This window comes from Prionailurus viverrinus, chromosome F2, assembly GCF_022837055.1.
Source record: "Prionailurus viverrinus isolate Anna chromosome F2, UM_Priviv_1.0, whole genome shotgun sequence".
NCBI classification, from domain to species: domain Eukaryota; kingdom Metazoa; phylum Chordata; class Mammalia; order Carnivora; family Felidae; genus Prionailurus; species Prionailurus viverrinus.
In genome coordinates this window covers 73015923-73030985 of record NC_062578.1, presented here as the reverse complement: position 1 = coordinate 73030985, position 15063 = coordinate 73015923, and the positions used below count along the sequence as shown (strand labels likewise).

Here is a 15063-nt window from a genome sequence, read left to right as displayed (position 1 = left end):
TTCAAAAAAAAAAAAAAAAAAGTAACCAGGAAAGGAGAAAAACAAAACAGGAAGGCTCTGGGCTAGAGCAGAAATAGAAACAGAGCCCTGGGAAGTCGCCATGGAAACAGGGAGGTAAGAAACCCTGAGAAACCCTGAAACAGCCCCAGACCCCGAGAACCTAGAAATACATATAAAGTTATGTATGATAAGGGGGAAGGGAAAATGTAGTCAAGGGAGGAAAGGGGGAGTATAAGGACTTGGCCAGGAAAGAGGAGGAGGGAGGAGTGGCGATGTATCAAGTGACTGGTGTGCGCCTTTATTATCTCGTGGAACCCTTCCCACGACGGGATTTGGTAGTTTACAGGTGAAGAAAGTCATACTACTCAGCTAGTTGGCGGGAGAACTAGAAGTCAAACCCGGATCTTTCTCCAGAACCTCCCCCTTTCCACTTCTCTAGACTGGAGAGAGACAGAAAGAAATTAACACACCAACACAACGGCCCAGGGCATTCAATCTTGCAGCGGGACTTTGATTTGGTTTTAGATTTTAGCCGGATTTATGGCAAAACAATAAGGCACACGGCGAGATCTAGCTGTTTCCAGAATTCCTGTAGTGAGGTATTTCTGGATCTGTCAGAGCTGGGGTCATATCTTCCATGTCTTGATGGCTTCTAGAAGTTACAGAGAACTTAGTCGGACGTGCAAATGGCAGCCCATTCGAGGGCTATGAAGACGGAGTCAGAGGAGAGGATCAGACAGAGAAACATACCCATGCTCCCCACTCCCCACCCCCGTCCCAGGTTTGAAAGTGACAAATGAGCAGCCCTCAGAGCTAATTAAGACAGAGCAAATTCTGAAGTGAGAGTCCTCATCCCAAATTAAGAAAGATGTTCCTTCCTCCTCTGTCACCTTAAGGAATTATTTTGTGCCCTGGCAATGCTCCTTCTCCAATACCCCTTTAACGTTCTGATTCAATTTATTCTGTTCTCCGTTTGTCCTGGGAAACGGACAACCTAACCGTGTTAAGTTTATGCATAAAGTAGTGGTATATTTGTGCATAGCGAGGGTCTGCATGGTCAAGTGACATCTGATATGTTTCCCTCTTATTTTTAAAAAATTTTTAATGTTTATTTATTTTTGAGAGAGAGAGAGAGCACAGCTGGGGAGGGGCAGAGAAAGAGGGAGACAGAGGATCCGATGCAAGCCCCGTGCTGTCTGTGCAGAGCCCCATGAAGGACTCGAACTCACAAACCGTGAGATCATGATTTGAGCCAAAGTCAGGTTCTAAACGGACTGAGCCACACAGGCGTCCCCCCTCTTATTTTCAACTTTCAGAAGGCTCTGAAATTACATAGACACATCCCATAATGGTAGCAGTTACAGGTATCCAGGCTCTGGAGTGGGAGAGAAATATTCAAACCGCAATTCTGCCACGTGGTGGCCATGTGACCTTCAGCAATTTATGTAACTCGAGTCTCAACTTTCCCACCTATAAAACGGGTACCATAATAACATTTTCTACTCCATGGAGTTGTTATAATATTGTATGAGAACATAACTATAATATACTTATCCCCGTGGTTTGCACAAAGAAGCTTTCAAAAATGGTAAGCTATGGATATTTTACTTGGAAAACAAGCCCGAGACAAGCAGGTAAAATACTACTATCCATCTGGTCCTAAGTCATCCGAGGTCATAAAACCAATAAGGAAAACCAGACAGAAGCAGGAATCCGTTACCTGGGTCCATTACCTCTCCACCACATGTCCCTGCCTCTCTTTGTTAGAGGATTCTTTCTGCAGGATTGCATCACTTCTCTGTCCTCTGCCAAGGTCCTGTTTATCTGAACCAAGTCTGTCCACTCCTGCCTCCTGGGTCTGCTACCTGCCTCCACCAGTTTCCCTTTGTGACTCAGCGGCCCTCGATTTTTTTTTTTAAGGCTGAATAATGCCCACTGATGCCTGGTACGCAGCAGCCAGCCCGGTGGGAGCATGGGTAATTATATGCCTCCAGAGGGACTGAGGGCATTATGTAACTGAGCAATTAGGAAATTTCATCTTGTACATACGTCGAGGTGATATGCCATCGCTTCCTCCTCCCGTGAGGCAGGTGAATGTTCTAAATGTTGGACAGGAGTGAGCGGTCGGGTGCCTCTTGCTTCACCTGGTTCACTCGCAGCCCCCGAGGTGTGGACTTTGCCTCGGGGGCTCCATTTATAACAGAGGAACCATGTGTAGTCTATGCACAGAGACAGAGGTTAATAAGGTCTCCAGTCACCTCCCGGTCAGATAAAGACAGGCACTGGGACAGTGTGGCTTCGAAGGGAAGACCCAAGCGTCAGAACAAAATCTTCTTCTTTGTTCAATGTTTTTTACTCATTTATTTTGAGACAGAGAGAGAGGGGGGCAGAGAGACAGGGAGAGAGAGAGACTCCCAAGCGGGCTCCACGCCATCAGCACCAGAGCCCCATGAGGGGCTCCATCCAACAAACCCGTGAGAGAATGACCTGAGCTGAAACCAAGAGTCGTACATGCAACTGACAGAGCCGCCTGGGTGCCTTCATGGGAACCAAATATTCTTAAATTTGAATCTCAGCAGTGTCACTGGAGGATGGGTGACATGGAGAAATTCAAGCCCCTAGAGCTGCCCGTGCTTAACCTGTAAAATGAACAGGATGACCTCACCAGCGAAATGGGACTAAATAAAGTGCCGACCTTGCTGAGTTGTGTGATGAAACGTAGGAAGTGCCTGGAACCGCCTGGGCCAAGGTGAGAGCGGGGCCAGTGTTAGCCATCATGATGTGCTAAGAGCCTGGCCCAAGGCTGATGAACGGTATGTGTTCGTTCTTGAGTACTCTTCTCGTAGAACCAGTTCTCTCGTGCTTTGGTAACACTCCAGAGAGAGATGGCATTTCCAAGTCCACTGACGTTTCTTAAGCAAATGCTGAAGAATTTTCCTTCTTAAAAACTCACCGCCCATGCCTCCCACATGTTTTTCCTGCTCGCCGCCCAGGTCTGCTCAAACCACGGTGTTCATTTTTTTTCCAATAGGAAATGTATTGTCAGATTGGTTTCCATACAACACCCAGAGCTCATTCCAGCAGGTGCCCTCCTCCGTGCCCATCACCCACTTTCCCCTCCTCCCCACCCCCATCAACCCTCAGTTTATTCTCAGTATTTAAGAGTCTCTTATGGTTTGGCTCCCTCCCTCTCTAACCTCTTTTTTTTCCTTCCCCTCCCCCATGGTCTTCTGTTAAGTGTCTCAGGATCCACCTAAGAGTGAAAACATATGGTATCTGTCTCTCTCTGTATGACTTATTTCACTTAGCATCACACTCTCCAGTTCCATCCACGTTGCCACAAAAGGCCATATTTCATTCTTTCTCATTGCCACGTAGTATTCCATTATGTATATAAACCACAATTTCTTTATCCATTCATCAGTTGATGGACATTTAGGCTCTTTCCATAATTTGGCTATTGTTGAGAGTGCTGCTATAAACATTGGGGTACAAGTGCCCCTGTGCATCAGCACTCCTGTATCCCTTGGGTAAATTCCTAGCAGTGCTATTGCTGGGTCACAGGGTAGATCTGTTTTTAATATTTTGAGGAACCTCCACACTGTTCCAGAGCGGCTGCACCAGTTTGCATTGCCACCAACAGTGCAAGAGGGTTCCCGTTTCTCCACATCCTCTCCAGCATCTACAGTCTCCTGATTTGTTCATTTTGGCCACTCTGACTGGCATGAGGTGATATCTGAGTGTGGTTTTGATTTGTATTTCCCTGATGAGGAGCAACATTGAGCATCTTTTCATGTGCCTGTTGGCCATCTGGATGTCTTCTTTAGAGAAGTGTCTATTCATGTTTTCTGCCCATTTCTTCCCTGGATTATTTGTTTTTTGGGTGCCGAGTTTGGTGAGTTCTTTATAGATTTTGGATACTAGCCCTTTGTCCGATATGTCATTTGCAAAAATCTTTTCCCATTCCGTTGATTGCCTTTTAGTCTTGTTGATTGTTTCCTTTGCTGTGCAGAAGCTTTTAATCTTCATGAGGTCCCAGTAGTTCATTTTTGCTTTTAATTCCCTTGCCTTTGGAGATGTGTCCAGTAAGAAATTGCTGCAGCTGAGGGCAGAGAGGTTTTTTCCTGCTTTCTCCTCTAGGGTTTTGATGGTTTCCTGTCTCACATTCAGGTCCTTTATCTATTGTGAGTTTATTTTTGTGAATGGTGTGAGAAAGTGGTCTAGTTTCATCCTTCTGCATGTTGCTGTCCAGTTCTCCCAGCACCATTTGTTAAAGAGACTGTCTTTTTTCCATTGGATATCCTTTCCTGCTTTGTCAAAGATTAGTTGGCCATACTTTTGTGCGTCCAATTCTGGAGTCACTATTCGATTCCATCGGTCTATGTGTCTGTTTTTGTGCCAATACCATGCTGTCTTGATGATGACAGCTTTGTAGTAGAGGCTAAAGTCTGGGACTGTGATGCCTCCCACTTTGGTCTTCTTCTTCAAAATTACTTTGGCTATTCGGGGTCTTTCATGGTTCCATACAAATTTTAGGATTGCTTGTTCTAGCTTTGAGAAGAATGCTGGTGCAATGTTGATTGGGATTGCATTGGATGTGTAGATAGCTTTGGGTAGTATTACTTAACAGCACATGATCTCTTTTTTTTTTTTTTCCAACGTTTATTTATTTTTGGGACAGAAAGAGACAGAGCATGAATGGGAGAGGGGCAGAGAGAGAGGGAGACACAGAATCGGAAACAAGCTCCAGGCTCCAAGCCATCAGCCCAGAGCCCGACGCGGGGCTCGAACTCGTGGACCGCGAGATTGTGACCTGGCTGAAGTCGGACTCTTAACCGACTGCGCCACCCAGGCACCCCTGATCTCTTTTCTTAAGACATTCCTCTGTCTTTCGTTCTTCTTCCTCCACCACTGAGCCGAGAGCAAATCAAAGGCAGAGAGTGAGTTTCACCCATCTTTGTATGCCCAGCACCTTGCACACAGTAGGGGCACTACCCACTAGATCTTTAGTAAACTGGAAAAGAAATTTCATAATAGGTGATGCCTGCCTGCATGAGACCTGCTTTCTCAAGAGACAGAGCTGTACTTAAGAGTGATTTTAAAAAAAATTTTTTAATGTTTATTTAATTTTGAGAGAGACAGAGACAGAGCATGAGCCGGGGAGGGGCAGAGAGAGAGGGAGACACAGAATCTGAAGCAGGCTCCAGGCTCTGAGCTGTCAGCACAGAGCCGGACGCGGGGCTAGAACTCCCAAACCGCGAGATCACGACCTGAGCCGAAGTCGGACGCTTAACCGACTGAGCCACCCCAGCACCCCGGATTAGAGAGTCTCTTTATGGACATGCCTTCAACGCCGTGGCCAGCGGTCACCAATGCGAGGTGTGTTCTTGCTTGTAACTGGAAAATCCTTGCTGAAATGGACTCCAGTGCTCCAGACTCCCCTCCCTGTGTTTCTGAGTTGAATTCAACCAGATGAAAGGTTTTCAGACAGAAGAGAAATACAAAATATCTGCTGCTTCAACCAAGCATGCATTTTTAAGGAGAATGACAAAACATTTCATTTGGATAAGAAAATTCTGTCCTGCGATGCGACAGATTAAAATTTGATGCTCTTGAATCTGAGGGGGAAAAAGTGAAAGCACAGCTTTGATCAGACCTTATCCACTGCTGCCTTGAATTGTAGCGGTAGTACCTTCCCGATCTGCATTTGAGGCATTTCAGAATTCTTTTGCACGCCTCGTGTGATTTGGCCCGGGTCATAGATCCATATAATAATCTGTGCCTCTTGAACTAGACATGATGGGGATGACTCTCCTCATTTTTTTTTAAATTTTTTTTTCAATGTTTATTTATTTTTGGGACAGAGAGAGACAGGGCATGAATGGGGGAGGGGCAGAGAGAGGGAGACACAGAATCGGAAACAGGCTCCAGGCTCTGAGCCATCAGCCCAGAGCCTGACGCGGGGCTCGAACTCACGGACCGCGAGATCGTGACCTGGCTGAAGTCGGACGCTTAACCGACTGCACCACCCAGGCGCCCCATCTCCTCATTTTTTAGAAGGGGAACCAAAATACAAGAAGTAGAATGACTTTCCCAAGGTCACACAGCAGAACAGTCGAGACCAGCATTCTTTGGTGCGATCTGCGGTCTCCCCTCTTTTTTTCCTTTTTTTCTGGAAAATTTCAAACATCTACAAAAGTTCATGGAATGTATAATGAGCTCAGAGCTTCGACAGTCATTAACTCATGTGTCTTTTCCCACTTATCTCCCTATTGATTTTGCTCATGGCTCCTTCCCAATCACTTTGAGGCAAATTCTAGATGTCCTGCTGTTTCATCTGTAAATGCTTCAATATGCGCCCAAAAGATAAGAGAATGTTAACCTCATCACAATGCTATTAAACACTTTAAAAAGGAAAGTGGTGCTTCTTTAACATCGTCAAAACCTCTAGGCAGTGTTTCAGTTTCTTAATTGGTTTATAATTATATTTTTAAGTTTGTTTATTTAAATTGGAATGCAGATAAAATGCACATATTGCCATGGGTTGGTATGTCTCTTAAGCCTTTTTTAATTTAATTTTAAAAAATTTTTTTAATGTTTGTTGATTTTTGAGAGAGACAGAGTGCAAGTGGGGGAGGGGCAGAGAGAGAGGGAGACAGAATCCCAAGCAGGCTCCAGGCTCTGAGCTGTCAACACAGAGCCCAACGTGGGGCTCGAACCCACACACCATGAGATCATGACCTGAGCCAAAGGCACATGCTTAACTGACTGAGCCACCCAGGCGCCCCTGTTTTTTCTTTATTGGTAGTTACGTTTAGAAACGGCCAGACTTAGGTTCAGTTTTTTTCAGCAAAACTATATTATTGGTTGGTTTTGTGAATAACTGTTAACAGGCACATAATACCTGCTTATCTTTTTGTCTGCTAGCAGCTATTGACAAGAATAGCCTCTGTTCACTTATTTTATAGGTGGTGATATCTCAATTCTGTCAATACTCCGTAATTCATTGGCTGGAATACAATTTGAAGGAGAACCTTCTCCTCCAAGTACAGCTCATAAAGCAAAAGTAGGGTAAATGCTTAATTCTTTCCCTATAAATGCCTTCCCTGTAAGTTTCCCAGTCTGTTCCCAAACACCATCCAGAGATGATCAGTGAGGTCTTGTGTCCTAAGTGTCATTGTGAACTGATGCATTCTGCCACATTTCCTGTGTTGCAATCCACGGCAATCATCATTCTTATTAAAGCTCAATCAGGGGTGCCTGGGTGGCTCCGTCGGGTAAGCGTCTCACTTCAGCTCAGGTCATGATCTTGTGGTTTGTGGATTCAAGCCCTGCATCCAGCTCTGTGCTGACAGCCCAGAGCCTGGAGCCTGCCTCAGATTCTGTGTTTCCTTCCCTCTCTTCCTCTCTCTTTCTCCCTTGCTCTCTCTCTTTCAAAAATAAACATGAAAAAATTTTTTTGAAAAAGCTCATTTGTCACATCTTTGACACGTGGGAACCTAGTCACATAAGGCCCATAGTCTCCGGGGGTCTACCTACTTTCTGATCTGAAAGATGTTCCAGGCTTGCACATTTTCTGCCCTAAACTTTAGCCATTTCTGCCAAGAGTGCTAGGTCATTTTTGTAGGAATCGATATTTGGAAACCACGACAGGAAGGCCCATTTCTCTAGATTTTCATTATTTCTAGGCTTTTTTTTTTTTTTTTCCAGTGGGCAAAACTAGGAAGTACCATGAGTTCACGGTGATATTTACAGGCTTTTGGCTTAGACCCATCCATTTTGTATCTCCATCTCCTTTTTCCCTTCCCAGAAAGGCCAGTTGTCAGTGACACCAATGCAATTAATTACCCATTTGCTATACCCTGCAATTCACATGCAGTGGTCTAACGGTAATATACAGACACTACCACCTACAAAATGATTGCTGTAAACAGTTTTAAGATTCCTTTTGAGTTCTTTTTACGCTCAGAGTATCTCCCTCTCCAAATGTGTCATCAAATTATTGTGTGAAAGACATTTGGAGTATCTCCTCCCAGTGTGCTTACACATGTAGGTTCATTTGCTTGTCTGTTTGTTTGTTTATTTGTTTGTTTATTCTTACGGAGTCTTTTTAAACATCTCTTTCGTTGTATAATTAAGTAAAATGTTTCCATGATTCAACAACGGCCAGGTTTATAAAAAAGGATATAATTTTAAAACTTTAAATTCGTTCCTTATTTCTCACTCTACTCCCTCCCTTTCTCATCTCATTGGTAATGAGTTTTTGTATTTTATTTTTTATTCCTCAATTTTCCCATAAATAAAGAAAAATACATGTGTGTGTGTGTGTGCGCGTGGAGAAGTAGATGCTCCCATTTTTAGATCAATGGTGACATACTATACACGCTTTTCTCCATGTTGGAGACTAATCCATCAGAGTATAGAGAAACAGTCTTCCTTTTTTTTTATAAGCTTATTTATTTATTGAGAGAGAGAGCAGGAGTCGGGGAGGGGCAGAGAGAGGGAGAGACAGAATTCCAAGCAGGCTCTATGCCATCGCACAGAATCCAATGAGGGGCTCAAACTCAGGGATTGTGAAATCATGACCTGAGCCGAGATCAAGAGTCAGACGCTTAACCGACTGAGCCACCCAGGTGCCCCAGTCTTCCCTTTTTTTTTTTCATAGCTGTACACAAAAGTTTATTCAAGCAACAAAATGAGCATTTGGGTTGTTTCCAGCTTTTGCCGTTACAAATTCTGCTGAAGGAATAATCTTGTGCCTCTGTCTTTCCATATTTTTACCATCCACTGAGACTTTCACGTAAGACAAAGGAGAGAAACTAGCTGGATGTTTCAAGCCCTTGAATGCAGGGCACGTGTTTGAGCAGGCATCATAGGGCTCATTTCTACAGGTAGAGACTTGGAAATAAATGGCATCCCCGAAGCTGTGGTAAATACGGTGTGTGAGAGTCTTCCAGAAAAGAAGCTGTCCACCTTCCAGTGCAGGGACACTGTGACAAAAAGGAGCTAATGATGTGCGTTGAGAACCTACTGTGAGCCACGTGCCTTCTCTGCAACTTGCTGAATAATTCTGCTGCCAGCCCTGCGTGGTCAGCAGTATTCGTCCCAACTTTAAAGATGAGGAATCCGTGAACGGAGTCACGAGTTCAGGTTACAGTGTTTAAGTGTGGCACCGGGACTCTAAGCCAAGCCACCTCTGTGTCCCAGCTCCATGCATGATCCTTCCATTGTCACCTCACTCATCCCTTCTCTTGTCTAGTGATGAGGAGCTCAGATTCTGGAGATGGACTCTGGAGTTAGCTCCAACCCGGGCTTCCCCACTAACTTGGGTGCAACTCTGGTCAAGTCCCTCTAAACCCCGTTTGCTTTAACTGACTCATCTGCAGAATGAGGATGGATCCCGATGACCTCGCTGTCGAGGCCGCCGTGTCGTGAAAGGAGTGAACAGGTGTATGTTGCTCAGAACAATCCCCGGCACATAGGGAAGCCCCATCTAAGTGTTGGCTGGCTGTGTTATCGGAACCGATTCGTGGGGTCAGCAACACTGACAGAGCATCTGTCCTGCACAGGGCATGTTGCTACATGGTGAGGATATCGTTGAGCGGGTACGAGGACCCCTGACCTCCTAGCACCTGCAATCTAGTAGACGACCGAGGCATCCTCAGTGAATCACACAGTCGCAAAGTCACGGGTACCTTAATGGTAGCAAGGGGAGGTGCACAGCCCTGTGGAGTCTGATCACCCTCCGATCCCTTGGCATTGCAGAATGCCCCTCAGAACCGTTCGGCTCGGGCTCTGTCTTGTGTGTGACGGGTTCCAGAGAAGCCTTCTCTGCGTCCCACGCTGCGTCCCCGAGCCCGTACCCCGAGAGCTCACCTGTTTCCCTTCTCTTTCTCTCTCGTGCCCGGCAGCTGGAGTACACGGCCCGCCTGGACTTCCTTTGGCGAGTGCAGGCCAAAGAGGAGATCAACGAGATGAAGGAGCTCAGGGAGCACAATGAGAACATGCTCCGGAACATTCTACCCAGCCACGTGGCCCGCCACTTCCTGGAGAAAGACCGAGACAACGAGGTGAGCCCGGGCTTGTCCGGCCGCGAGGGAGGGTGGTGGTGGGCACACTGGCCCCGGGCTCCGGGACAGTTCTACTGTCCTCACGTCAGCACACGAGAATGGAGACCATGCTACCACCCCCAGAGTGCCAGGCTACCCAGGCTGCCTAGCGCCCGTGAGGTTTGCGCCTGGCCTCCCCGACCTCGGGCGTCTCACCTGTAAGATGGACATAATGAGATCACCGTTGTGAGACTGGGTTGAAATTTAAGTTTTACATACGTCTGTGCACATGTTGATGTGTGTGCATGGAGTGGACCCTCCGGTGTCTCCCTCTCTGGGGGTAAGATGTTACCACTGATGTCACCTGTTGATGTGCTGAAGACGTTTGAGTTTGTGACCCTTGCCTGAGGATAGGACTAGGAGAGATCCCGAGGGTCCATTCCCCATCCAAGTCACCGCAACAAGACCAGCGGAAGAGAAGTAAAGGGGGTTAGTACACTGCTGCTTGAATAGTCTTGATGAGCCTGGGCCCTGGAGATCTCCCGGATGCACGTCAAAGCACCGCCCACCCTCCTCAATCAACAGATGAAGCTCTCTGGAATCGGCTTCAGGCCTGGCTTTCTCTGGGCCGCCTAAGGTCAGGGGCTTTGTCGCAAGAGCTTCTCGACAAAGCCAAGGGAAGCAGAGAGAACGCAGATGTGCGCCTGCTATGACCACCGGCAGGAGCAGCGAACACGCTGGGGCCCTCGGAGGGAAAACCAGAAGAGAAATGAAAAGAAAGCTGCCTTTCCGTGAAGACAGCGAATCAATGGGGTAACGGAGGAGCAGGTGGGAGGAGCGAGAATTCACTGGCTGTATCCCGACAGGAAGGAAGCCAACCAGAGATGCTGAGACCCCCGGTCAGCAGCTGGGGTCCAGGCCACACTTCCACCGAGCAAAACAAATGACAGGTTTGGGGCTCAATCATATAAGCCGTTTTCAATAAAACGTCGTCACCCTTCTTTGAAGTTTTCAATGTTTAAATAGTTCACCCTTGACCAAGGCTTCAGATTTTACATCGCCTAGAGAACGTTCACGCTGTGGTGACGGACCGTTTCCCGAACACCTGCCGCGGGCCAGGTTCCGATATAGGCAATTGATGTAAATGACCTTCCCTTGTCTTTACATTCTTAAGGGGAGAGTCTGTCACCCCGCGTTAGCAACGAAGAAACTGGGGCTCAGTGAGGTCATGCCCTGCCTCATCTTATGGAAGCAAAGCCATGACTCAAATCCAACCCCTGGGATTTCTTCCCTCTGTGCTGCGCTGCCCCAGCCGTGGGGCAGCCCATGCTGTCTCTGGGGGGTTGGCACGACTATGGTGTGTGTGTGTGTGTGTGTGTGTGTGTGTGTGAGACACAGGTAGGACTTCTGTGACCTGCAGGAACTGCCAGTATCTTGCTATTGTGGGACGTAATTTTAGCTTCTCTTCTTGCTGCAAATCTGAACTACGATACAGACTTCCGAAAAGCTGACTGGGGTTTGGACGTGCGTTTGGGTCCCAGCTTTCACGAGGCCGCCGCAGGGCTTCCGGGTGTGAGTGGTAAAAAAGATAATGATTATCCCCATTTCGCAGATGAACAAACTGAGGCTCGCTCAGAGCTAGTGAGTAGCAAGCTTGAATTCACCCCCAGGCCTGTGTGACTTCAAAGCTAAATCTGGTGTTTTGTCCCAAGTTGTTTCTAGGGCATGAGTGGGAGAGAAGGAGCGGCAGTGACAAGCAGGGACTCAAACCAACCGGCCACAGGGCCGTGGACAGAGCCTTGCCCCCGGGAACGTCCTGTCGAGTCGGTTCCGGCTCTGTCCCCCCACAGAGGTTCTGGCAGCCTCAGCAGAGGCTGGACTCTGCTGGACTTTGACGTAGGACAGTGCTCACCTCCCCGGGGCGGGGACTTTGTCACAGATGAGGCCACCTGGGCTGGGTCCTCAGTGCCAGGCAGGCTACTGCGGGGTCCCGGGAAACACACCCGCTTGTTGCAGCTCGCTACTGAAAAGACACTAGCAAGAGCGGGTGTCTCAGACGCTGGGAAGTCAGTCTCTGGCACTCAGCAGCTGTGTGACCTCGGGCAGCTCACCCAACCTCTCTGAGTCCACTTTTTCATCCAATTTTTGAGGAAACAGTCCCAATCTTGCTGACTTTAGCGTGAGAACGAAGCTGAGTGAGAACACATCAAGTGCCCTGCGTAGCCTGGCGCTAGGGGGGGGTCAGTGTGGAAGGGCTGTGTGCTTGCCCTCAACAGCCTGACGCTGGACGTTCAACCCCAGCTCCTCCTCTCACGACCTCAGTAACTGAGCAAGTGATGAGCCCCTCTGGAACTCACTTCCCTCACCGACAAAGTGACAGTACGTCCCAACTTAATCAACAGCTACAACGCTTGTTCACGTGAGTTCTGATGCATAAAGCGTCTCAACGGTGTTTGGCACGTTTTGGGAGCACACCTACAATTTTTTTCTGTTCCTTCGTAATTCCAGTGCCCCACCCGCTCATTCACACCTTCATTTAGCAAGTATTTTTTTAATAAAATTTTTTTAATCCTTATTTTTGGGAGAGAGACAGAGTGCAAGCAGGGGAGGAACAGAGAGAGAGGGAGACACAGAATCGGAAGCAGGCTCCAGGCTCCGAGCCGTCAGCACAGAGCCCCATGCAGGGCTCGAACTCGCGAACCGCAAGTTCATGACCTGAGCCCGACTAAGTCGGACGCTTAACCGACTGAGCCACCCAGGAGCCCCGGCAAGTTATTTATTGAGAGACATCATATGCCAGGTGTCGTTCCAGATCCTGGGGCTCAAACAGTGAACCAAGACGACGAAGTCCTTGCCGATACGGAGCATGTGTTATAGACATGAACGTGAGTGAATGTATATTCAGAGGTGCCCGGTAGTGGTCACTTCTCCGAGGACAGAAGCAGCTGAGTAAGAGAAGAGAGTTATATGAAGGGGGTGGGGCTGGCCCTGGAGGGTCTCTCGGAGGTGGTGACGTTTGCACAGAAACCCGAAGACACTAATAAAGTCACCCGGTCTCAGACATTGTTCCTCCCCTGCAGAGAGGTGGCTTAACTTGGTATAAGAAACAGGACCTGGAAGGAAGTAGGCCTAGGTTCCCTGGATAAAGAGCTGGCTGAGTCTTCAGCTTGATATCCAGGCGGAGCAGGGGGTGCGCATGTGCTCAAAATCCTCTAGAAAACCCAGAGCTGTACCTCAATCCAGAGGAGGGTGGCACAATAATAGCTTTTCTGTATTCATCAATCAGTGCCATTTTCTTGGAGCCCCAGACAGCAAGCAGTAGATGGCATACTCAAAGCAGCTGACCGGGGCGGGTTGAACACTGGGGCTGTCTTTAAAGGTGTAGGCAGGTGGCTGGAGCTTTTCCATGCCCCTCCAACCCCCCCCCAGCACAAATTCCATCGCTGCTGTTAACCAGCTGTGTGACCTAGGGCGGCTCACCCAACGTCTCTGAGCACATATCCTCATCTGATTAACGGGAGATACTACGGACCTCGCTGAGCTGATGTGGGAATTAAATTGGGTAAGAAGATGTGAAGTGGTCCGTCCAGCCTGGTGCACCCTATGGGTTCGAGGCCACATGGTGCACTTGAAAGCCCAGGGCCCTGGGTTTGGTTCCTCCTGGCCTCTGTGTTCACCAGAGAGCATCTGGCAGAGAGGGGTGAGCCTCCCGCCACCCCAGTCCCACCCGTCCAACCTCCAAGAGGATAGCCAGTCAAGATCTGAACTCAAGTCATATGTCTTGAGGTTTACAGAGACCCTCCACACCCCTTCCCACAGCCACCCTGTATCAAATCAACCATCCATTCAGAAGGACTTACCGGATCTGGTTTCCAGTTCTGGTGACATTTCCCTTAGGCATTATCCTGATTATTACTGTTTTATTGTGGTGATGGCTACCCTCCTGGTGTTGGCTTACTCACGTTAGCATTCGTAGCAGCAACAGTGGGGGCTCTGGAGTCCGACTGCCTGGGTGTGAGTTCCAGCTCTGTGTCTTTTTTTTTTTTTTCTTAAGTTTATTTTATTTTGAGAGAGAGAGAGAGAGAGCACAAATGGGTAAGGGCAGAGCGAGGGAGTGAGAGAATCCCAAGCAGGCTGCACACCTCCAGCCTGGATCCGGACACAGGGCTCAAACCCACAAACCATGAGATCATGACCTGAGCCGAAATCAATAGCTGGACGTTCCACTGACTGAGCCACCCAGGCGCCCCTCAACTCTGTGCCTTCACAACCACGGGTCTTGGATAAGTTACTTGACCTCTACGTGCCTCAGTTTCCTCACAAACCAGGATCTTAACTCCCATCTACACCCTGGGGCAGTGAGGATTCAGTGAGAGGATGTGTGTGGAGCATTCTGTGTCACGCTTGTCCCACAGTAAAGGCTCAGTAGCTGTAGCTGATATTATTAGCATTATTTGTGTTATATAAGCGATCGGAACATTCTCGTTGTTGGCAGAGGCTGGGAGCTGAATCTAAGAGGAGGCTGGAGGGTGGGAGGGGCTAGGATCCATGAGAATGATTGGTAAGAGCCCCCTGGTGACCGGCCCTTACATCACAGCGGCATTTACGTCTCCTAGGGGAAGCGGGAGGCAAGCTGGCCAACTGTGTAACTATGGAAAGGGTTTCAGAGGGCTCTGCTGGGGTCTCCCCTTTTCTGTTTTAAACAGAAAATAGTTAGTATGAGTGTTAGGGGCTCAGTTATGTCTCCCACAATTCCTATGTCGAAGTCTTAACCCCCAGCCCTTCCGGATGCAACTCTATTTAGAGATAGAAATTTTAAAGAGGAGATTAAGTTCACATGAAGCCGTTAGGACGGGTCCTAATTCACTGTGACTGCGTCCTTCTAAGAGGAAGAGATTGGGACACAGACACAGAGGGAAGGCCGTGTGAGGGCACAGGGAGAAGGCATCTACAAGCCAAGGAGAGAGGCCTCAGGAGAAACCGACCCTGACCAGCACCTTGATCTTAGACTTGT

At 48.0% G+C, this 15063-nt stretch overlaps 1 protein-coding gene across 1 annotated transcript in view; it reads left to right on the top strand.

Annotated features, from left to right (window-relative positions):
• The window catches only part of ADCY8 (adenylate cyclase 8), a 223380-nt gene that overhangs the window by 194122 nt on the left and 14195 nt on the right, over positions 1-15063 (top strand). The window contains exon 14 of the mRNA XM_047842372.1: positions 9912-10070. Within this exon, the coding sequence (XP_047698328.1) occupies positions 9912-10070 (159 nt within the window). The remainder of the gene's footprint in view (positions 1-9911; positions 10071-15063) is intronic.